We start from the raw sequence: 25,366 nt of genomic DNA, 5'->3' as shown, positions 1-25,366 counted from the left end.
ACATGAAACACAGACAGAGCTCAGTTCTGTCTCTGGTTTTAAATATATATTGCCATGCTCAGTAGCACTCCTCTGACACTTATACACAGGTTATTTTGGGGTTCAATATCAGCTTATAGGGGTCCTGTATGTTTTGCAATTCTTGTTCAGCTGGTCCTAGCTGATTTGGAGAGTGGCTCCTCCTTCCCTAGTTTGAAGCTCACCCCCTCCCACTTTTAAATGGTTAAAGCTCACTCTTTTGCACCTTCCACACCCATGAGAACGTGCATCCAGTTTGATTGCGACAAATCTAATACAGAGTGCTTTTCCTGGTATTATACAGGTTAATAAGAGCTTCAATCAGACTTAGAACTATGCAACTAATTTTGACAGATTATAAATCATTCGTCCTGGTAATGTACAGGTTATTGAGAATCTATTTTAGTGTTAGGACCCTTGAGACATGGTCTGCCTTGGAGGAGCTCAAGGGCTTACAACACTTTGGCTAAAGAGTTAAACTAAAAGACCATTTTATTCAAAAGATATCTATATATCTATATCTAGGCACTGTACTGTGTATTAGTGTCTTTGGATGTATATCAAGGACAGACTGGAAGATTACAATTGAGGGGAAGAGGAGGCTAATAAAAATGACGAGAATAGATTTTCCATGGAATATGGAAACAGTGCTAACACAAAACCCAGTTGAGAATTTGGAAAGGTACATGACTCACTGATGACGCATATTCTGTCAGCTAAAACAGGGATAGCAAGATACTGGAAGCAAAATTAACCCCCACCATGCACCTTTCCAACACCATTAAAAACAAGATCAATTATATAATGATCATGGAAAAAACTTTTCAGCCTAATTCGAGACAGATACAATTGTTTTATTAGGATCTGGAAACCATTGGGCGACTTACTAGGAAATGAACCGAAATTAATATCTGACAGAAAGACAAAAGGTTGGAACGCGATATTAGATTGCCAACAATACTTAAAACGAAAAAGCAAAATGTAGGTCTTTGTTTGGAATCAACTGAAAATGGACCATCCCACTCCCTGTACCCCTATCCCATTCCCCACTTCTACTGGTTTTGCAAATTATAAGTTTAAATAATGAATAAGGAGACCATTTTCTGAAAATACTAGGTTTTATTCACACCCCAGTGGTAAACAATAATCTTATGTTGACCATCAGAATTTCCTTTGTAGATCACAGTCACATAAAATACAAAAACCCATACCATAAACAAGCAGACATGAGCAATGGACGTGGTCCGATTAGAAATTTATAGCCATGTTTGGTTGTTACTGAAATGTACCATCTCCAAGTTAATCACTGAATTTCTAGAAGTAATGAAGGCACAGCCATTGCAAGCAGACTGAAACCGGTTTAAACTACTGGACAAAAAATACTTTGGTTTCTTAGGAGTGGATATTGCTCTAAACAAGTACTGTACTGGTCTCTGTTAACAGGTCTGAAAATCTTCACAGCTGCAGTCTAATAGCTACATGACGAAAGACTTCACAAGAACCAAAACTATGAAGCGGTGACTAACATGCTTTAGGGAATTTCTGCATCCTACAGATACCTGGCAGAAAAGTACACTTAAAATACTAGCTTGAATGATATTACCATTTATACAGGGTTTTTAAATGTTTCATTTTATTTATTTTTTTTAACAAAAATTGTTTACTTGATTCTACCAAGATACAAAACATAAGGCTGTAAGTAACTAATAGTTGAGTTTAATTTATTACAGTGCAGGTAATCCTCAAGGCCTCATAGACACTGCTTCATTGTTGCTTGCACTCAGCTGGGTTTTGATCTTTCTGCAAGGGAGAAAAAAAAGTCATATTTTGTGAAACTAATAAAAATACAGTGGCTCCTACATGAGCATCACCAAGTGAATACCACACCAGAAATAGTCACCCGGTTAGTGCCAACTTTCCACAAAATACTATACACAACTAAAAATGTCAGCATCTGCTGTATGTAACCAATAGAGGCGAATAGGTCCAGCAGACAATGAGTGAACGTTATTTATCTGTCATGTTGAAAGATAGAATTCAGTTCTAAAAATAAAAATTACCAGCTAGGTGAGCCGACTGTACATACAGTAGCAGACATTTAAGGAAAGTAGCGTGTAAAGGGAAACCATTTCCACAGTAGAAAATCACTGCAATCATAAGGTTCTCCAACACCTGTACATAGATTCTCCAGTATGAACCAACTACATAAAATGTGAGCAATTATATTAATTTATAGGACCATCTACTTTTGTTATTGTGAGGAGGCAGAAGTGTTTATTGCTTTAGAGATCAAATTGTATACAATAACCCAAAAACAAGCTTTCAGACCACCATTATGAAGGTTTGATATTTCAGACACTACAGGATTTGCAGGGTACAGCAAAGTGGTCAACAACATTCAGAAACAGAACATTTAAATGTTGCCTCGCAGGAAACAAAACCTCCAACTGCTATGTAAACATTAAGACAATACAATTGCCCTTGAAGTCTTCCATTAAAATAGGTTTTTAGGTGTAGTTTTATTTACCCAATTTAGAGAACTTTCTTGCACCATTACTAAATTACAAGTTAAAATTTAATTATACAAAATAAAAATATACAGAGAGTGCGCTGCTGAGGAAATAAATTAGTGCTGTGTGTGAGGCATAACACAAAGACCATTAGTGTATTAATAGCAGAGGATCAACAGCAGCAAGATTTACATACCCAGGGCAAGAATTCTACAGACACCACTTAAACCTAATAAGGAAACATTTAAAGGAGGTACTCTTATTAATAAAATGCAAACTTAAAAATGCATTAGTCCAATGGATTTAAAATGTAAATAAATAATGCTATATATTTCCATATACATTATACATTTATAAAAAAAAAAAAATAAGGGGGGGGAGCATTACACATCCTTGTATTTAAGTTACTAGGGCTGCACACCACTACGGCACATGCAAACAAAAAGCAGGCTACACAAAGTGGTGTCTTCAAATGAGCAATCTAAGCATTCTAGCTTCAGTTATTCCATACAGATTTGAAGAAAGGCGTCTCCAGAGCCGAACCCCATTCATTTCAGCTCTGGGGACGACATGCTTACGGAGATACGGACCTCCAAAATGGAGTGCCGGTATCTCTGCAGTTTTCAGCTTCCTTGTCACATGGGCCAATAGGTAGCTGCACCGGGTGACAGTCATGGCTTCCAGGGACCTGCAGCTTTGAAAAGCAGCCATATAGTGAACCCTGGAGTGGCTACCAGCACCCCGTGTGGCAGTAAGTACCTCCGGAAGCATGGGGTCACTGGAGGTGAAATTAATGGGGTTCATCCATGAAGATCCCATTCGTCAATCATATATACACAAATTAACGGCTTGGATTGTCCCTTTAAGAAAAGCCTAAATGGGTGAAAGGCCTTTGGCTACTTCCATCTATTAATGGATTGAAGCAGTGGGTCTTCAGAACTGAATTGTTCATTTCAGCTCCTGGGACCCAGGTTTCCAGAGATACTTACCTTTGTAATGGTGCCAGCATCCCTGCAGGCAGAGGAACTGTGCTCCTTAATCAAATAGCGGCGCTTAAATATCCTACGGACCAATAGGAAGCTGTGACATCATCCAGCGTGGCTTCCTTTTGGCCCACGTGACCTGGACCTTTAAACTCTGCAGAGATACCAGCAACCCCTATTGAGGTAAGTATCTCTGGAAGCAGGGGGTCCCCCAGAGCTGAAATGTAACAGTTCAGCGCCGTACACCGTGCTAGAAACACATACATACTTTTTTTTTTTTTTTAAAACAAGGTTATCCCGTATTGCCACTTTAACCCCTTCCCCCAATGTCACCATATATAGATTACACAAAGATTGCATTTATTACCTTGGGTTCATAATCTGGATCATTTTCTTCGTCCGCCTCCTCTTCCCCTTCCTGAAAAGCAAAAATTATTTTTTTGCATGAAAGTAGAAGTTGGGCAGTTTTGTAAAAATACTATTTACTGTACAAACATGTAAGTGTTATACACTTATTACAGAGTGCTTGCATTAAGTAATGACAAAATTACAACTCACTAATTTTACACAGATTGTTAGATCTTGGAAAAGTTGTAAGGTCTACAAGTCAACACCCCAAATCCATGTGGAGGTACACATTTGTTAGGAGCAAAAATAAAGTGTTTACTCAACTGAAAAATTCACCATGGCATATTGGGTTGTAGTATTCATGTTAACCTGAGCCCACTTATGCGGTGCTTAGTGCTGGCTATGCAACCGGCTACGTGACCGTGTGACGTCAGCCATTGTAAAAGCGATTCCTGATAATAGTGCAGGAGACGAGAGGGCGATCGGGGGCGTGGCAGTGAGCGGTTCGTCCTCATTGGCTGAACCGCTGACCACGCGGCAATCGCCCCAAAAAGTTAATCCTTTGACTACCTGCGATCGCGCCGTCGTGGTCACACCCACTATGGACACCCGCAACGGACTGCATGTACATGCTACGGCGCAGTGCGACGTCGCAGTCGCCAGCACTATAAGCGCAGCCTTACTCTAGTCAGGCAGCACAGGGCTACAAACTGTTAGGGCTGGAGCACACACACCACTACACGACGTGCACGCGTTCGTCACCAATCCCTGGCGGCCAATGGTAGTGTTCATTGTTGAAACCACCATTGGCTGCAAAGCACGGCATTGCCGCTGCTGCAGTCGCTGGAGTCTTTCCAAACTGATTCCATCTATCTGATGGCAAATAGTAAACATTCTTGGCCCCTTAAAAAAGGTATACCTAAGGGGCAATTTATGCGCCTCAGAAGACTGTGTTCGACAGAGGATAATTTTGACAAACAGGCAAAAATGCTGATTACTAGATTTAAAAATAGGGGATACCCAGAAAAGGATCTGGTGGAAACTTGCACACTGGTCAAGGCAATGTCAAGGGAAGAGCTTCTTTTAACAAAGGTTAAGAAGAACAGGGGTAACAGCCCTCAATCCGTGCCTCTGTTTATCACAAGACAGAGTAGTCAATCAAATGATATTCGTTCCATCATAGTTAAACACTGGAACACACTGAAACTAGACGGGGATTTACATAATATTACAAGTGGAAAGCCCAAATTCGTCTTCCGTAGAGCCAAACCCCTATCATCATACCTGTCACCAAGCCTTTTTACAACACAAAGTACGGATAAAATCAGGAATATCCCTAAGGGCTTTTTCCAATGTGGACGGTGTAATATGTGCCAATATGCTAGACCGACCAAAGTTATTGATTGCCTTAAACCTAAGGTTCAAAAAACAATACAATGTTTTATTAACTGCAATAGCAGTCATATTGTGTACATGATTAGATGCGGATGCAACAAGACATATATTGGCCGTACAGTTAGAACTTTAAAAATTAGAATACAGGAACATGTACGGCTAATAAAGAAAAAGGACTTGTTGCACCCGGTCCCTCGACATTTCTCCTCTTGCCCATATGGGGGCCTAAAAGGCTTTTCCTTTCTGGGTTTGGAACATGTTCCCAACGCGACAAGGAGGTGGCAATAGACTTAAAACATTAAATCAGAAAGAAATGTCATGGATCTTTTGCATGGACAGCCTCCACCCACAAGGTCTGAATGTGGATTGGGAGCTGTCCCATTTTTTGTAAACTGTATATCATATACCCTTTAGTTAGATGTCTGCTAAATTATATGAAAGCACTGATCCTGCTGTGTTTATTCGGTTTACTGTTTATTACTATCCTTGTACAAAAGCCGCAATTATTTGGGTTACATTTTGGCATTCAGATGGAAAACTGTATGGTATTAAATATTTTCAATACTTAAAATACTCAAAATATTTTTATAATGTAATATTCTAAACTATTGTGGTCAGCATCATCCTTATATTTTTTAAATCAGTTTATTACTATCCTTGCACAAAAGCCGCAATTATTTGGGTTATATTTTGGCATTATCAGATGGAAAACTGTATGGTATTAAATATTTTCAATATTTAAAATACTCAAAATATTTTTATAATGTAATATTCTAAACTATTGTGGTCAGCATCATCCTTATATTTAATATAAAATTATTCTTACGGGTACCTTAGAATTGCAGTACCTATACTGTATCTGCTGCCAGAATCATGCTATATGATTCTATTTCAATGTCCCTAAATAAGCTTCTCCTGTTTTAATTGACATTTGATTTATAACATGCTTTTCACATGTTTTTTAAGTTTTTTTAATTTATTTGCACGAGGTGATATGAATATATTTAATTAATTAATTTTTTAAAAATAGATGTTTAGAGGTCTATATAGTTTAATATGATAAGGTAGCTATTTATGTCTGTTTGGTGTTATAACTCTATGTATCACTTATGTAATCTATGTTTATCACTTATTTGTTTATTTTCTGTAAAGTCTGTTGGTTTGTATTGAAATGTAATGTCTCCTATATACCAGTTTGCTTTAACAGCCAGAAGATGTTTCCTGGTATAAATACCCATTTACCTGACACTTATTGAGAAATTATATTACTTGCTGCATTCGGCAATAGAGGGGTTAAACCCTTCTGTATTAGGCCTTGTGAGCCGCTCCCTCCAAATTTGCATAATCACTAATTGGTCAAGATCACATTATAGTGGGCGTGTAATTTCAAACACTCGCGCGCGGGAGCATATGGGTATTTAAGGTACATCTATGGCTGTAGTATAGCACTCTTTGAAAAAGTCGCTCAGACGAAACGCGTCAGAGAATTGTTCTGTCATTTTAATTCAGGGCTTTTATGCCGCATTAAAGTTTTTTTGTTGCACGCCGCCGCCAGCCTGGTATTTTTCACTGCAGTGCTCCAATGTCTCCCCCTTCCTCTTCACCAAACTGATTCCAGGCTGCAGCGGCGTGACGTCAGTTTCAGCAGCCAATCAAGGTCCAGACGTTTACATTGATTGGCTGCTGAAATTGGGAAGGCTGGGAACGGGGGGGGGGGGTGCGGGGGTCGGGCACTGGTTCCCAATATAAAGTTTACAGCGAATTAACTGGTAAAAGTGTTTGAGTTTGTGGATATTTGGCGGTGGTTCAGCACAATGATTACCGCAGCCAGTGATACGGTTGATAGAAACAGACTGCGTCTGAATGTACAGGAGCTGGGCGGCAGGACGGCACAGCTCTGCTAATCTGTCAGAGAAATACGGCAGCTCCTCCGCCCACTCGCGGATCATTCCGTCTGCTGAGGATGTTCACACATCGCCCAGCAGACGGAGGCGCGCGCACGAAGCGCCGCACCATGTGTGCTCTTGCCCTTAGCAAAAGATCAGCGCAATAAATATCATCTTGCAGAAAACCCATTGACCAGGGTTCATGCATGTATAGAAATGTTTAGCGTCATTCTGCCACAGCAAGTCAGCAATTCTTGTAGTTGCTGTTTATCTTAAATATACCAAGTCTCCTGATCTTTAGTAGCCAAGTGCTGCTTGGCTTAGCCTTTTTAGACTAGTATTGCTTGGCCGGAGAGAGCATTGCTCTTTAAGGCCTGTATTAAAATATATTTTCATCTTAAAAAATAAAGAATAAAGTGTATTGCATTAGTCATGTCTGTACAATAACCGTTCTATTTTTGTACCAATGATTTACCAGAGTTAAGGTTGACATTAAGTTGCATTGGGAAAAAGGCAGAATTAGCTACAGGTACACAAATTGGCAAGTTCATTCACAAATGAATTAACATGACCAGTTAGCATGCAACTTTATTTTGTTACACTAGCGCACAAAAATGGATGTGAACAAGGGTGTGAAGCATGTCCAATTGTAGTTTCTTTAGCCAGCTCCATTGTTTTGTGCCAATCTAAGCTGCATATTAATACCAAATACACCACATTAACTGCTGGCAAAAAGTAATTAAAAACCACAGGTGATATCTGAACACCATGGGGTGGAAAAACAAAAAAAGAAAACAAAAAAACAGATTATCTGAAGTGGAGCTGGGCACTAACAAAACATTAATGACAAAGATAGTCAGTTGTTTCGGTCTGGAATTAGACCATTAGGGCAACATAGCACAGTCAACCACCAGGAAGTCAAACTATAGCATGCAGAACAGCACATGTCGAACTGTAACAGACAGGCCAAGGGCTGTCTTGTGGTTAGTTCTATACTTTTATTTTGTAGAGCAAACGTTTTTCAGATAAAGGCTCATATTTTAAGGGTGAAAATTTTAGTCAACTTCAAATTTGAAAGAAAAGTTACCTCATCATCAGCTTCCTCGCCTTCTTCATCATACTGGATGGGGGGGGGGGGGAGAGGGGCGAAAAAAAAAAGTTATGAATTGTCAAAATGGGCAAAAACAGTGTGACATTAAAGCACATTAGTAAAATGTACATTGTGTTTTAAATTAGCCAACACAAAGACTGTACAATGACTGTCAACACTGATCAAGACAAAATCACAAAAGAACCACACTTTAGTTAAATTACGGATTAGATATTCAATTAAACTACCACTGCAGGTCTTTCAAATGGAAATTAAGCATTTAATAAATCAATGAAAACATGCATCACATGCAATACATGTTTTCATTGATTTATTAAATGCTAATGTTTTACACAGGTGGTGAGAAACCAAGTGATTTCTTTTGGAGTATACACCTATGTGCCCATCATTTTGTTTTGACAATCAAGGCAGCAGCCTGCATAACCTTTTCCTACATTTCCTTCCCCAAACTAGAGGGTCTTCTGATGCATAACTGCCATGGTAATATGCCCAAGAACCACTATTCAAGAATTTTAAATAACTTGTCAGTGTAAAAAACATGGCCACTGTCCACGTTTGCCGTAAGCCAATTAATAGCCACATGAATACACACATGGCTTTGCAAATTACACATTCCAACAGGGCATATCTTATGTTATTCGCAACACTTTGCTAACAAGGAAGTCTTGTTTGCAGCCCTTTCATTTTCCCACGCAAGAGTAATGGTTTTATTTCTATAGATCTGCTTCAAAATATTACATCGGCATGTACTTATGACGAGTCAGTTAAAATAAGTCTCAAAAAATAAAATGCAAGTAAAAGCCACTTACATCATCATCGTCATCTTCAATAGCTTCACCAGTGAAGTACAACACAGATCGGGGTATGATACGCTCACGTAGGAAGTGCCCAATTTCAAAGTCTGCCGTGAGAATTGCCTCTGCATCATCATCCTGTATATATAAAATACAAATAAATGCTACACAGCATACAGGAACAATGTAAACTCCCAGTGAAGAAACCCATTAGAAAATTTCTTGTATGTTCAACACTGAAAATCTAAAGATTTCCTTCCAGAGATTCAGATTGGAGGGGAGACTGCCAAAGTACTCAAATTAGGCAGTGTATTACCCACAAGTAAACAGAGGTTTAAAAAAAAAAAAAAAAAAAAAAAAAGATTCAAATATTTTTTTTGATGAGACGGAATTTCGTATAATTTATAAAGGTCTGTTCAACTCATTCAGCCACATTATGAAAAGTCGAAGGTTGAATTAAAAATTAATAGGGAAACGAAGGACGAGGGCCTTGGGTGCCCGCCCTCCTGGGGGGGAGGGGGCGGGGGGTGAATGGCCTGAGGACACATCCATTAGTACAGGGGATGAGAACGAAAACGTCTGAACTACTCGAGATGCATGTAATTCCCATGTAATAGAACTAGTGGCTATAGATGTCTATTTCTAGCTCCCTGAGTATATACTATATTATGTTTGTTTCTCCCTGTAAAATCTCAATAAAATTTTTGAAAAAAATTTTTTTTTTTCAAAATTAATCTATTGTAGTGTTCGAGTAATGTTAATGCCACAACTTACCAGGTCTCCACTTTCAGGTACTAAAAGAGAATGGGAGTTTAAAAAAAAAAATAAAAAGTTAGTCAGGCATATAGAAATTAAAACTACAAGAATTATTAGTAATTTCATGAAAAGCAACAGAACTACTCGGGGGATTTTTTTTTTGAAGTGAAACTTCTTTAGTGGCACCTAGTTCTGATGGAGCAAAACTGGATGGATGGAGATGAAATATGAAACGGAAGTGACTTCATGTAATGGCCGCCACTCCCCCCCCACACTCCCTCTGCCACATGCGGCGGCGATAGCCGCCGACGTCGCTCCTAACGGCTGCCGTTCCCCGTCCGCTGCCCGCTGCCATGCCGCGCATGCGCAGTTGTGATGGCGCCGCTGACACGACGCCACACATGCGCAGAAGAGGCGAGCAGCGGCGCTGTTCCCTCCCCCCCCACACGCAAGCTGCCATGCCGCACTGCACCCCGTCACTCACAAACAGCGACCCGCAGGCACCTGCACAGACACGACAGGCAGCTGCCGGTGCGGCTGGGACAGCAGAGACCGCCCGACAGGGACACCCCCCCCCCTTTCCTAACCTGAATAGGACCTCCTTCTGACCTCTAAAGCTCCACCAGACACCCAGCAGTATTATAATAATCTGTCTTCTGTTTCCTGCTTTCGCAACATGACTCCTCCTCCTCACCGTTGACCCCTCCATAAGGAGTTCGGAGATAGTTGGTGGGTGAGACCCAGAGGTACAACCTTCCCCCACCCCTCTCCCCCCTCTATTCCTCCCCCCACCGGCATCATGGTGTTCCTCCCCGGGGGGGGGGGCAGCTACAGTCACACATGGGCCTCCTCGCCATCCTCCCTGCCCTGATCCCCGGCACTGCGGGGCAACACAACCTGTGCCCATCCCTCCTCCTACCACACTGATAAATCCACACTGAGGAAGCTATAGACAGCGCGCAGTCCTGCCTGCTTTGCCGCTGTGATCGGAGGTGCAGGGGCATATGCGAGGAGGTGCAGGGGGGTTCGCATACATCACACACACACAGTCACACATGCACGGACAGACACACACACACACGAGGAATTCACGCTTAGTGCAAATAGCAAATACAGGGGATGTGTGCCGAGCACGCACGTTTTAAGTCCAAATTTATTTGCGTTTTGTTAATGAAATTGTATTTTGATTTTTAATTAAAACATCACAAACACAATTTCTGTGACAAAAGTCAAAGAAGTTTCACTTACTATGAGCGTGCACAGCACACACAGCTTTTTTTTTTTTTTTTTTTTTTTTTTTTAATACTATAACAGGAAAAAGTTGCTCATCTACAAAGGCCTCTGATTTTAAAGGACATTTAAACAACCTGAAATGCTTCTCTAAAACAAAAATCTACCTTCAGGGGGACTGAAGAAGTTGAAGAATGAGTCATTGGGAACAGTTTTTGTGACAGTCCTTACGGTACCACGGCCCTTATGCTTTTGCTTCTTCTTTATGGTTTTCAGAGTAACATTCTTGCCTTTCTTCCAGTCAATCTGGCACCTGCATAAACCAGAACAGTATCATCAAGAAAGAGGAGAGGGGGGCAGCAGAGATGTTTAGTGCCAACTTTACCACACCTTCAAATATTAGGTTTCTTAAATCCAATTAGAACTATTTTTTAAAGATCTAGTTACTGTACATAAATATACAAATATTCAAAATAAAAAACATGAAACTGCAAATCTTATGAAACATTCATGCAAATCAAGGCAGGTAAACAAATATTGGATGCTTGAAACTCCAAATGTTGGTAATTAGACTGAAGACTGTATAGAAAGACACACACACACACTTTTTTTCCATGTTTATCTGTAGAATCCATTAACATTACTAAAAAGAATCAAGTCTGGACTTTAACAGGAGTACAATTTTGAACAAGTCTGAATTTTAAGTAGCCCGACAAGTATATTCCAAACTAACTATACGCAGACACTGGTTGTGGGCAGTATTTCACTGGAAATGTATATTATAAGATACCACTTGACACCTGATAAACCAGAACGTCAGCACAAACTAGGCTATCTGGTGATCCGTGAATACTGTACTAACCAGGATGTACAGAGGCGAGTTCCAGATCTGGTATATGTATATATGGAAAGGAGGTAGTGCACGCACTCAAACATACAGGTGATGGTGGGGTACTTCCCTGCCGGTGCGCTGGTTCTGGGGAACTCCTGGCACTACACCTTGAGAAAGGCAGTTTTACTATCGAAACGTTGGATTCCTTGGCACATTAAACCTTTTTTCATTCATGATTAAGACCGTGTGCCTGATTCTTTTTCTTCATTATATGTATATAAGCTTAACCCAACATTTATGAGTGAGAGATAACCACTCCTTTGATAAACTATTCAGTGAAATGTTGCATTACACAAGCACCAACTATCTTGGTCAAAACAGCAGATGCTACTTATCACCAAGGAGTAAAACCAAGCTAGATCTACTCATTCCTAGTGCCATTTATCATTCTATCATACAAAATATAGCCTAACATCTGGGATATTATTTAGCAACTAAATTGGCATTTGAGGCAATGCTCAACTCATCCAGCTTAGCTTTTTACTCTGGGGTGACTAGCAGATATTGGCTCCTGTCTATAAATCAACAGCAGACCTCGTGGTCTGATCTCCATTGGGGTTATACTTGAATATAACCCACCACTCTTATTCACCACACGAATCTATTTGATCCCCCTACCCAGAGGGAACAGCTAATGAATTAGACCAAGATATTTAGGTTGGGTCTTAGAGGACCATAGCTATTATATCGGTTACCACCTCTCCACCCTGTAGGGTCCACATTATCCACACTAGGGGCAATAACCCATATTAGCTGGGCTCATCTCTATCCCCAAGCCTCTATTGAGCTTTTACCCATGTGATGATTACATGTCAGTTCGTTCATCAGTATTTTAAGTTGCACATCCTATTACAGGTTAAGCTTTAATATAACCGTTTCACATACCACTTCCGCAAGTACTTGTATATAGGGACTCTTCTTGCTTTGGCAAGAATCTGTTTACTTGTGTACTCCTTGTCCCTAGCACCACCTGTAAAAAAAGTTTCCACTCTCCTCTCCCCGTCCCTAATTATGGTACTGAAGTACGCAGATTAGATATTGCATGTTTTACATATCCCTGGTACAAATGTTATTGTAAACACAATGCTTACTGATGTCACAATGACAGAAAATTTCCTGATTCAATTCTTTAAAGCACAAACAATAAAAAAAAATAAAACACCGACAATGTACACTTGTACCTACATTTAAAATTAAAACACAGCCTTACCCTGTACACCCCATGATTTCAGGTCCATCAAAAGAGAAGGGATCAGTGTCATCAGGCTCAGACCTCATTTTGTAGGTCTTTGTCAGCAATTCATTTGTAAAGTACTCATTGGATTCAAAGTGGAATTCTAAAGTGAAACTCTGAAAGAAAGCACATCTATATATAAGTTCAGCTCTATATGGTATTTAAACAAAAAAAAAAATTACCTTCTCGCTCTGACTTTTTGTAGCCTCAAAGAAAAGCAATTACGGAATGTATAAGGTGAGCAATAAACCCAATGGTTTTATGCAAACTTTCCTGTGCAGCTTTGTTTAGTTCTTGCCCTTAAATGTGTCATTTTAAAATAGCCACACGATTGGGACTTTCAATGTGGCATTCCAAAAATACTGCATATTTATATGCACTGTCCCAGTACGAATGATTAAACTCTACATGAATATATCCAAAGCTTAATTAGGCAAGACAGATTCCAATTAAAAAACACAGAAGCAGGGACTGAATAAGCACACTATATTGAGCCACCGCCGGTTTATTATTTTAATAGCTGAAGCAAAGGGCTTTGTGGATGGTTTATATTTGGATGTTTGTTACCTTTAGGTAAAACTGAAATGTTAAAACAAATATATATGGCCTACAGCAGGCCTCAGACAGTGGTCTGCTGAAGCTCTGCATCCACTTTATTTTTTAGAAGTTGCGTCCTCTATACTACTTGTGTGATGCTAGCTACTTCATTTGAGCAACATAACCATGACTGGATTAAAGTCCACAAAATCAAGTAATGTCTTACCATTGGTTGACCCGCTTCAGAGAATTTTACTTTTATGTCTTTCAAGCTCTTCAGAATTGGTTCATCATGTTCCTGAGTGGGAAAAAATATATATACACATACATGTAATGGAAAATTCAACAATTTATGCATTACAATTCTAACTGAAATTCTCTGGCATCCGTTTCTACGGATGCCAGAGTGGGTTAAAATAGGACATCTCTCTACAATTTAGAAAGATTCCCCGCCCCCCCCCCCCCCCCCCAGTCCCCAACAAAGCACATTGATGTTGCAACAAATGCGCTGCACGGGATAAGAATACCATTAAAAATTAAAACTATACCTTATACTATTCATTTTGTTGCCAGCAGTGGTTAAAATAAGTGTACAATACAAAAGAACAGAAAGTATTACTCACCTGAACCATATCACTTAGGAGATCAACATTCTTAAATACGGTCAGCCAGAATTCAGGAATTCCCTTTGGATCCTCCTTTTCTTCATCTTTTTTCTCCTCTTCAACTTTTGCTTTCTCCTTCATGTCCTCCTTGATGAAATGTGAATACTGTTCAATCCCTCCAAGTTGCCTATAGCATTAACTACTTAATATTGCACCAAGGGCTCATAAAGACCACGGACGTGCAGCTCTGCAATCTAAAAAGTGCCATGGTGCATTTTTCACAGCTCAGAGCTGCAATTTGTCCTGCAACCGAGCTACACCAAATAAAACAAATCTATTTTTAGCACAAGGCAATATACAGAACATTTCAGCAGGACAGAATGAAAAGCTTCCTCTAATTATCTATTAACTGCACCAATGGGGAAATACAAAATTAAAAAAAATATATATAATTAAAAGCCAATTTTCTACACTGAAATAACATTGTTAAAAATTAAAAAAAAAAAAAAAAAGTCCCACATCTCATTTTCCCTTAATCATACAGATGATTAAGTCAACAGCTCCAAATACAGATTAGCATGAAGATAGATATAGATCTAATGCCAAGATTGAACTTCATTTATTTACTCACTGAAATTTCCTCCTCTTCATCCACTTTCCACTCGCATTCTTCTTCTGTGGGTTCGTACGTGGCATTTATTATATCACTTCTCTAGAAGGGGGGGGGGGGGGGGAAATAAAACACACATTTACACAATGTCAAACAATGTACTTTTATTTGAGTACACCACAAAATATAGCTACCTTATCAAACAGGGGCTGATATAGAGCAGCGTACTTCCTTTCCAGCTCATGGACTTCTTCATAGAATTTAGCTTCAATCTGTGCACATTTGACTTGAAGATTCTTAAGCGCATTCACTCTTCGTTTGACTACTTTAGGCAAGCTGTAGATTACAATATGTGTAATTAATAAATGGATAGAATTCACATTGCGACTTGAAGGCGGCAATATACTACTTTTAAAAATAAAAAAAACAGTTATGTACCATGAGAATACGTGTAGATTTTTTTTTTTAAATTTAAGTAGATGTGCAGCCAAAAATTGCATACTAAGCAATCCTGCCAGTTTACATCTTATGTTGAATATTGGCAAGTCTCAGTACTTAAGCAAACAAATATTGTGAAGGAACCTGCACCCAAAACATATGCAAGGCACGTGGTCATTTATTTAGAAGGACAAGACAACTTGTGCACTAGGCTCCTGTCTATAGATTAAGAAATAGTACCTTTCAATATATCCTGTTGGAGTCCCCACTAGGTCATCCAGCCTCTCTTGAAGTGCAGCCAGAATCTGGGGATTCTGCATCATTTGGGCAGTCAGTTGCATAGCTTAAACGCAGAACAAAAAGAAAGTTTCAAGTTGCATACACATTTACATGAATGAGAATTCCCATTAGTACGACAATTTATTTCAGATACTTGGCAAAAAGCCCATTTAGGGAGCACTTGTAAGCTGTAGGAGCAAGAGTTTCAGAAATATGCAGAGTTTATTATACAAATAGCTCAAGTACTTTAAGCATCTGCATATTCCTTAGGCATTAAATTACTAGTGTAAAGCTATACAGGCATACCTCGCATTAACGTACGCAATGGGACCGGCGCATGTATGTAAAGCGAAAATGTACTTAAAGTGAAGCACTACCTTTTTTCCCCACTTACCGATGCATGTACTGTACTGCAATCGTCATATTCGTGCATTACTGATATAAATAACTCATTTGTAACAGGCTCTATAGTCAACGCTTGCGCACAGCTTCAATAGAGGTAGGGAGCTGGTATTGCTGTTCAGGACGTGCTGACAGGCGCATGCGTGAGCTGCTGTTTGCCTATTGGGCAATATTTCCTTAATCGCGAGTGTACTTAAAGTGAGTGTCCTTAAACCGGGGTATGCCTGTATTTGAAGTGTGAAGTTAAGTTCACAATACCATTATAATTTTTCTACAATTTTAGGTGCAGAACGTTGTACCCTATGGTTATATTTTGCATAGTAAAAACAAAATACTCCACTATGGTTCCATAACCAGTTTCACAGTAGATGAACATTGCATTTTGTTCAGACTGCAGCTTTAACACTTCCTACAGTGTGCAAAGCAAACCATGGTCAGTTTATGATACCTTTACTGTTAGCATCCTCTCCAGTTTCTTCTTCTTCTACCTCTTCCACATCTTCCATGTCTTGTTGGTCAAGTTCTGCTTGCTCTTTGCTACACAAATAAATAAGTATTTGTGCTCAGTGGTTTATTTGTATGCAAATTAAATTTGAAAGTTCTAAACTCACAAGAGTAACCATACAGCCCAATATATTCAAGGGTTAGTTCAGATGTACATTTGGCACAAAAACTTCCTAGAAGAGGTTTGTGTTACCTATAGGTATGTGTCAAACTGTTTATTGCAACTATATAGCAGTACACCAGGGCAATGCAACAGAATGCAGTGTTGGGTTATAATTAGGGCAGTTTGATGAACAGGGCAACAAAGTAACAGAATTATTTTTTTTAGAAGACCTAAAAATGGCTATATCTTACTTTGCTGAACTTCACCTATGTGTACACATTGAGAAGCAACGTCTCAGGACAATGAAGTCAAGATGTAGGGTGCAGAGACAATACTTACTTGTCTATGTTGGCCATTCTGTTCAGCTTTGTAACACCTTTGGGGAAAACAAATTTAGGAATCAAATTAACTGTCACAGTAAAGAATGATTGAATGTTTTCAACTGGGAGAGAAGTGCAAGACATCAAGTCCAAAAAAAAGGCTCTTATGCTAAAAGATTTTGTATGTGTTTATTGTTTTATAAAAACACATTAAACAAATCTGGCATCTTTGAAAAACTAAATTCTCAGGTGAGCACCAGTTATAAAAGCAGAGCTGTTAATCACAGCTAAGCTTCGCAAAGTCATGCCAGAACACCCTGCATAGCGCCAACCAAAAGCACTGAGGGGTACTACTTTGAAAAGCAGCAGTGATCGCTCCGATTCCGAAAGACATCACGCAGCAGCAGTCCATCAGCTCCACAGTACACCCAACTTTCAACAAGTATTTTTACCAGTCATGCTCAAGGCCAGCTTCATTTAGCCCAGTCAATATTCAATAAATTGAACTGAAGACCGGGATGACTAGAATGGTTCAATAAAAATACTTCAATTAACAATGACATTAAGTATTTCCCAACAAAATAGTGATCACTAGATAAAGATGCAAGTCAGTGCATCTTTTCTAGAAATAATTTAACTTTAGGAAAAACCTGCTGATTAAGACTTTAAAACACAAATAAAAATGCATTATTCTTTCATTAGCCTTCAATGCGTCAGCCGCCGCGATCGCTGGAAGCCAGAAGATTGATATATCCAGTGATCGAGGGGTGACGTCATGTCCATGCCCCCCGGACGCGATATCTGCTATCCTGCACCAGAGTGCAGGAATCGCTGTAGGACGGATGACGTCACGCGGTCCCGTCACAGTAGACTCTACAATAAACTCAGCCTTGCATAACGATTCTCATTGATTTCTTAAAATTTATCATGGGCAGTAGGTGAGAGATTATTTTCTCTTCACGATTCAAATACTGAATCCATATAGGGGCTAGAATAAAGCCGGTTTCTAGTGTTTGGAGGCTAGTCCCCACCATATGCTTTAATGATTCAGCCAGTTTTTTTAAAGGCTTGCATAGAGATCCTTTTACCCAGTAAATACAACGATTCACCTGGATAGGTCTTCTGTTGCAGCTCGTTTCAGGCAGTCTATACATTATTTTTTTTAATCTGCCAATGGTTGTTCACATGCAATACACATCAAATGCTTGTTTTGTGCTGTAAATTTTGGGGTCTTGGTCCCTTTGATTCCAGTAAAGTAGTTTGTAGCAGAGCACAGCTAGCCGACATCCAAACTTGGGGGGGGGGGGGGGTTATCCGAAAAATCCAGGGCAGCTCAGAATTAGGCGTCAGAGTGTCTTAGACATGTGGATGTTCTTTTTGATGCAATAAAGTTTTTTTCGTTTTATACGCCTGGTTGGAGAGTTTTTTCCAGAGGAGCAGTGACCGCCGTTTTCCACCTTTACTTACCAGCTCAGAATTAACATGAGTTTTATAGCAAGCAGAAAAGAGGGCCTAGATGAACGCACCTAAACGTTTCCCGGCATGAAACGCGTAGGTGCGTTCATCTAGGCGCTCTTTTTTCTGCTTGCACTAAAACTCATGTTAATTCTGAGTTGCCCTTGATTTTTCGGATTTTTCCTCCAAGTTTGGATGTCAGCTAGCTGTGCTCTGCTACCAACTACTTTACTGGAATCTTCTCAACACTCCAGACTGCACGCTGTGGATGCTACAGGATTGTTATTGAAGCTGACGGGCTGGAGTGACCTGTTATATACTGTTCTAATTTAACTATATATTGTTTATATGATTGGGTGCCTATTGCTGTGTCTCAACTACATGGTTGTCAGGTGGGCACCACTAAATACACACATACACCTTTCAAGTGACACTATTTCTCCTTTATTGGACAGTTCACTAGCATCTGGACATCAATAGAAAATCAACAAGTTGTTTATAGAACCACATATTATGTGAGCACCACCCCCCCACACTACATATTTGGTCCCTTTGATAAAGGTTATTTAACCCCTTCAGGATTTGAACTTTGTGGCATAGACCTTGAAATAGGCAAATTTCAAATGCAGAAGCAAAAAATAAATATATATACTTTTTTTTTAAGTTAAGCAGAAACGCAGGAAGCTTCCACATGGAAGCTGAATAGGATTAAAGTTGTGCAGTCTGCCAACAGACGAATAGATTTAAGGATACCCTCCTGCTTGTGCATGGCAAGTAGAAAACGAAGACTTTCATAATCACATGTCAATTTTATCAGACCCCATATCCAGCATGGTAAAAATGGATTTAGATATGGGGAGGATGTTAGACATTTGGTGCCAGCCTATTTGATGTGGAAAGTGGCAACAGCATGTGGTAAGCATTGAGGAGAACCCGCTTCATTACAAGTGCCCACTGCATAGGACAGCCAATTCACAAAGGTTCAGACAGAACTTCAAATGCAGGAGATGCCAAAATAAACAAACACACTGAGCAGGACTAAAACACAGAAGAGGTAAAACACATTGTCCCAATGGATGAACATTTTCCTACCAAAATTAGAGGGACAAATTCAAAGAAGTGCACTGCCATTTGGAAGGCAAATAAATTCCCAAAAAGGTGAATGCCAGTTTAAAGCAACGGTCTAATTTGTATGTGGCGACTAATGTTTAGCTAGTTACTCAAATTCTCTTACTAAACCTGGCATCATACTTTGCCAGCAATTTATGCCATAGAACGCAATCACATCACAGGGACGGGCACGCCGAGGGTCCCATGACAAAGTGACTACGTCGTGCTCAAGACAAACTAACAAGTGAGAAAAGGAGAACCGCGCCAGTTTAGTCCAAAATGGCTGCTGCAGTCACCTGACAGTGGCCATCTGATCACACCACCCATGGCATCATGACCATCCTGTACTCAAAGGGTTAAAACAGCAACCCATACTGCAACTTTTGTTTTACATTTACCCTAATTTCCAACAAGGTCCCCCCCTGGAGCTAAATGATAGTACACAAGAGTTGGTGACCACCTGGTTCCTGAGATCTAATTTTGAAATTACTTTAGAAGTCATCAGGTCTAAATAATATGGTCACTGATCGGTCTCACTTTGGCCACCAATAGAAAGTAGTGATAGAAAGCACCCTGCAGCCATCTTTGTTATTTATTGCAAATACTGGCAAAAACATTTCTGCAATCCCGGTTTCCCCAAAGCAAAGTTACTCTGGAGGACTGTTTCATAGCGTTTAAAGGAAAACCTGTGGAGTGCTTACAGCTTTAATATATGTTCTTCCCAAGACCTAATGAAAAGTAGTCTGATGAGAGTTTAAGAACCACTGAATACAGGTTGGGACACCGCTTTTATCCACTTCACTGCCAGCAACACAGCGCTGAATGCATTGCTGGTCCTGCTGGCAACATAGTGCAAAATGCATTTGAATTCACATGAGCAGTCGGGGGTGACTTTTATTCAACGCTTGTCATTTTTTTAGTGTTAAAGCATTCTTTGATTTCTATAGCAGGTTTTAGCCCATCTCCCAAGCAGTGCAAGATCTTGGCAACAAATTATCAAACGGACATACAATACAAACAGGAAAGTGTTGCAAGTGTTCCTGGCAGTTTGAACTGCAAATTGTAATAGATGTTACCATAGTAATACAGGGCGATTCAAAAAGAATTGAACACTTTAAAAAAATGTATTACTCAGTAACTAGGTTATAAATCAACATGTAGTATGCAAAATTGTAGTTACCCTTACATTTTCTTCCAGATTTCAGCACTTGAAAGTTTATGTATTTCTGCCACGAGGGGGCACCCCAGAGTTCATCATGTTGACAACAGAAGAAAGAATTGTGTGCTGGAGTTTGCTAAACCTGGTTCTGCGACTGCAGTGCAAAGATCATTCTGTGTATGATACAACAAACCTCATTCCGTGTACGATACAACAAACCTCCAATTTGTAACATTTACCGCTGGTACAAACAAATGTAGCAGAAAGGGTGTATCTGTAAAGGACAGAGCACAGGGCGGCCATGTGTGTCTGAGGAAGCCGTGAATCACGTGTGTGTCACCATTCAGCAAAGTCCCAGGAAATCTACAAGAGCTTCTTGAGCTAAGCATCCCTCAGCCCACCGTGTGGCACATTCTCCATAAGAGGCTGAAGATGAAACCTTCCCGCTTGCACCTTCTGCAGGCAAATAAGGCAAAACAATACAACTTCTGCAGATTTTAGAGTCACATAGAAGATGACTTTGCAGGTCGCCCAACACTCAGTTATAGGGCTACGTTTCATTTAAGCCGAAAAGTGAATCAGCATAATGGCCGCACATGGGGCACACTGAAAACCAACATGTTGTAATTGAACATATAAAAGGTATTCGCCAAAAGTTAATGTCGTGTCATATCACGCTCACAGGTCTTCGGTCCATTTTTTTTGTTGCAAAGAACAGTGAGCACATACCTGGACATGCTGACGGAGTGGTTTATCCCACAGCTACAGGAAGTCTAACATTTTCCAGTAGGATGGGGCTCCGTCTCAGTTCTATCGCACAGTCCGGAGGTTCCTTAATGAACATCTTCCAGAGCGCTGATTGAGCGTACTGTTTAAAACATGGACCTGCCTCTGGACCAGTGGCCACCCAGATCCCCTGATATCACACCATGCAACTTTTTGTGGGGATACGACAAGAACCTCGTTTGTACCACCTCTTCCTAGCAGCCTTGAGGAAATTAAGTAACGTATTGTGGTTGCCATTTCAACCATCGACAGAGATATGCTACAAAAGGTTTGGGGTGAATTAGACTACAGGATTGATGTGTGTCGTGTGACACGAGGGGCCCATATCGAGCACTTAAGAGATTATAAAAAATAACTGTTAGTACCTTTACAAATAGTTTTTGACTAGTGATGTACCAACTACCCGGAAATTACCCGGACCCGGCACCAGAGGGCTGGAACCAGCGTCGGGTAAAAAATGGCATCGGGTAATTTCTGTTCTGCTCCCCCAGTCCTCTTGGTGAACAGCAGAACACTTACCTACAGGCAGCTGCAGAGGGTGAGTAAGACTGCTGCCGAGGACCACAGCGACATCTTGGGAGCAGCGGCAGACATCCTGGTGGTGGCCGTGGCAGCAGAGGACGTCCTTGTTAAGCTGGTGGGAGCAGCGGAACACATCACAGCCGGTGGGATCCGGGGAACATGTGACCGGAGTAGGCGCATTACTATTGGACAGCACGGCTCTCCTGCTCCGGTCACATGTTCCGACTCCCACCGGAATCAGCTGTGATTTGTTCCTCGGCTCAAGGACATCCACTGCTGCCACCCCCAGGATGTCCGCTTCTGCTCCCACAATGTCACCGTGGTCCTCCTCACCCTCTGCAGCCAAGCCCGCAAGTTTCCAGATACCCAGCAATCCTCAGGACCCGGTACAACACTAGTAGTTGTGACTACATGTACATGTTCATATATATATATATATAGCCTAGTTACTGAGTAATACAGTGGTACATCGGAGGATTATTATAATATATCATACATCCTCCTTTCTTTGGAATATTGATATTCTTGGGATTATTATACCTCTGTGGTAAAACAATGTACTTTGAGTGCAAATTATAGGGATCTGGATATAGGGATTCTTTCTCCACAATTTAGTTTACGATTTGACCAATTTATCCCTGTGCACCTCAGTCTACTAAACACATATTTACTTATAGGCACTTGGGACTGGGCAGCGAGTTCTCTATACATAGTTACTGAGTAACTCATTCGTTAAATTGTTCAATTCTTTTTAAACCACCGTGTAGAAGTATACATTGTAGCCAATTAGTTACACTTACTGAAGGATTGATTTAAGCAGAAAGGCGGCCATTAGGTTACAATCAGGATTTTTACAACAGGAGCACCAAACGATTGCCATCTTAAGTAAAAATGTAAAATTATATTTTGTCACCTGCTTATAAATAAATTATAAAAAAAAAGGGTGGGGGAGATATTGCCGCCGCCAACACTGATGGCAAAACGACATACAGTACTGTTGTACCAATTTAATAACTGCGGCAAAACTGATTCTCCAAGTCCTGCTCCACATTGTAGTTACAGATCGCAACTAGTCACCTCACCCGGGCCGCTGAGCACGTGCTGCAGCCGCCCTCCTCTCACGTTGTCTGATTCGGGGGACAGAGCCCGTTCCGGCAGGAAGAGACCCGCACGCTCTGCGGAGAGCTTACACCACCTCCAGTATAGGAGGGGCCTGCAACGCACTGCTGGATTTTTTTTCTCTTCCAATAACACATAGCATTACACTGCTGTATAGTGTTGCGACTTCCTCTGATAATGAAGACTTTTCATTGCTGCGGGAAACCGCTAGCCACCCCCCCCCCCCCCCCCCCCCCCCCCCCCAAAAAAAAATAAAATCGCAGCACAACATACCCAGCGATTTTTGTCCATAATACACAAACCGACCCACGCAGTCAGGAAAAAGGCGATGCACTCCCATCCCACGCACACTTACCGAGTCCTGGGACCCCTATCGGGCCCTAGAAACGCCCAGGGCGCTCACACGGAGGCCATGTTTAACGAGGGGGTGGGGGGAGAGAGAATATCTCCAAAAACCCGACTTCTGGCGTCCATGATGATCAGCGCCCCCACAACACATCCCCTCCTATACCTGCAGCTTCCCTCCGGCTCCATCCTACCGAGAGTACTGCAGCGCGTTACCCCGCGCACAAGGCCGGACTGCAGGCCTATCATCAGAGCCAAGCTTCTCCCCTACCAATCCCTCCCCCACTGCTGGGGCGGCCAGTCCCCCCCTCACTGCTGGGCGAGGAGGCTCCGCTGCTTTGCCTAATAAAATGAACTTATAATACAGAATGCTGGTGGGCGCCTCCCATACAACCAACTGCCCTCATATTACCCCCCTCCAAATACAATCCGTGCAACACCCGCTCCGCACCCACACTGCAAACCGCTACGCGATGCCTGCATGAGGCACACGCCACGCATCGCCCACGGACTCTGGCTGCCCCAGTCACTACATGGGGCGCCGGATACCCGTAGACCACATTTGCCCGGCAGCCAGAAAGCTATCGAGACCGAATAATGTTAACAGGTTAATGCAGATTTTATTGGCCCTTAACAAGGTACAGAGGGGCCCTCTCCGCTGGTACACAGAGGCTCGTGTTGGGGAGAGACCCGTGCCCACTGAGGGACAGCGCCGCATGTATTTTTAGTATTCTAGGCCGCTGCGGCGGCCTTTCCTATGGCTTGCTGACAGGCGGCGGCACATCTCGCTGCCTCCCGGGATCTGTGACTGCCGCCAGAGGTTTATCCTCTAACCGCCACCGCCCTCCATATACAAAACAGTCAGCACGGCTCGCGCCACCCCACAGGCGCACGCGGCCATGACTTGCCCTGCACCGTTACCTGTCCCAGGGTGGCGCGTGGCACAGCTCGCGCCTCCACAGCCCTTCTACGAAGAATGAGAAGGCATATCAACACAGGTCTCCCGGCGTAATGGGAGAGCTCTTACCGGGGAGGACAGACAGGAATCCGCCGCCGCGCAGTGGCTCGGAGCTGAGAGAAAGGAGGAAGCGCCCCTATGGATGGCGGCAAAAAAAAATTAAGGACCGGTGATCCCGTCGCTCGCGCTCATATAGATCTGGCGTCACGACGTAAAGCCCCCTCCGTCACCAAGGCAACGCGCGCGCTGTGTCTTCTGTTCGCGCTTGTTCAGAGAGGGTGGGGCCAGGCGCGTGCTGCCCGATCGTCATTGATGTGTGAATTGGATTTAACCAATTGAGCGCCAAATGGATAGATTAGCAATGTGGGGGGAGGGGTATTGTTGGAATATTAATCAATATTGTATCTATTTATTTTATATTTTTTATTTTTTGTTTAGAATTGATTTATAGGAAGTGCTAAATGCAAGGGAGCAACATTTGCAGAAGACACAAAGATGTGCAAAATTGTTTTTTCAAAATCAGACTGTTAAGAGCTACGTAGGGGTGCTGGGGCAGTTTAACAGCAAATTATGTTCAACATTAGTAAATGTAAAGTAATGCATACTGAAGAAACAATCCAGAATGTAGATATACACAAATGGCAGCAGAATTATCTTCAATACGAGAGATTTAAAGAGCGCTCCTCTGGATACATTCTGTTTTTTTTTTTAAAAGATTTGGAGCAAGGGGTCTCAGCAGCTGAACTGTGTTGATTTCGGGCCTAGTGTCCCCCTGCTTACCGAGATACTTACCTTCGTAGGTCATGCCGGTATCTCCACAAATAAACGATAATAATAATCTCTGTACAGTTTAAACAGCCCGCATCACATGGGCCAATAGGAGGTCGCAAGGGGTGAAGTCACAGCTTCCTATTGGCCTGCAGGACATTCAAATCCGCCATTTCTATAGCCCCGACT

At 41.4% G+C, this 25,366-nt stretch overlaps 1 protein-coding gene across 3 annotated transcripts; it reads right to left on the bottom strand.

Annotated features, from left to right (window-relative positions):
* Positions 1–1,117: 1,117 nt before the first annotated feature.
* On the bottom strand, positions 1,118–24,635 carry NAP1L1 (nucleosome assembly protein 1 like 1). 3 transcript variants are annotated; one of them, XM_075600215.1, is made up of 16 exons: positions 24,479–24,635; positions 16,975–17,011; positions 16,477–16,565; positions 15,588–15,690; positions 15,104–15,245; positions 14,931–15,011; positions 14,318–14,446; positions 13,921–13,992; positions 13,134–13,273; positions 11,199–11,344; positions 9,820–9,839; positions 9,061–9,183; positions 8,228–8,260; positions 3,879–3,929; positions 2,725–2,757; positions 1,118–1,818 (listed from the first exon to the last, which is right to left on the bottom strand). In XM_075600215.1, the coding sequence occupies exons 2-15, from the start codon at positions 16,989–16,991 to the stop codon at positions 2,752–2,754; spliced, it is 1,152 nt and encodes a 383-aa protein (XP_075456330.1). In that variant the 5' UTR covers positions 16,992–17,011; positions 24,479–24,635; the 3' UTR covers positions 1,118–1,818; positions 2,725–2,751. The 3 variants fall into 3 exon arrangements, with proteins under 3 accessions (XP_075456330.1, XP_075456328.1, XP_075456329.1); XM_075600213.1 differs by lacking the exon at positions 2,725–2,757; XM_075600214.1 differs by lacking the exon at positions 2,725–2,757 and having other exon boundaries at positions 14,318–14,443.
* Positions 24,636–25,366: the final 731 nt, after the last annotated feature.

Source organism: Ascaphus truei, chromosome 5 (assembly GCF_040206685.1).
Source record: "Ascaphus truei isolate aAscTru1 chromosome 5, aAscTru1.hap1, whole genome shotgun sequence".
NCBI lineage: Eukaryota > Metazoa > Chordata > Amphibia > Anura > Ascaphidae > Ascaphus > Ascaphus truei.
This window is presented reverse-complemented; position numbering and strand designations above follow the sequence as displayed.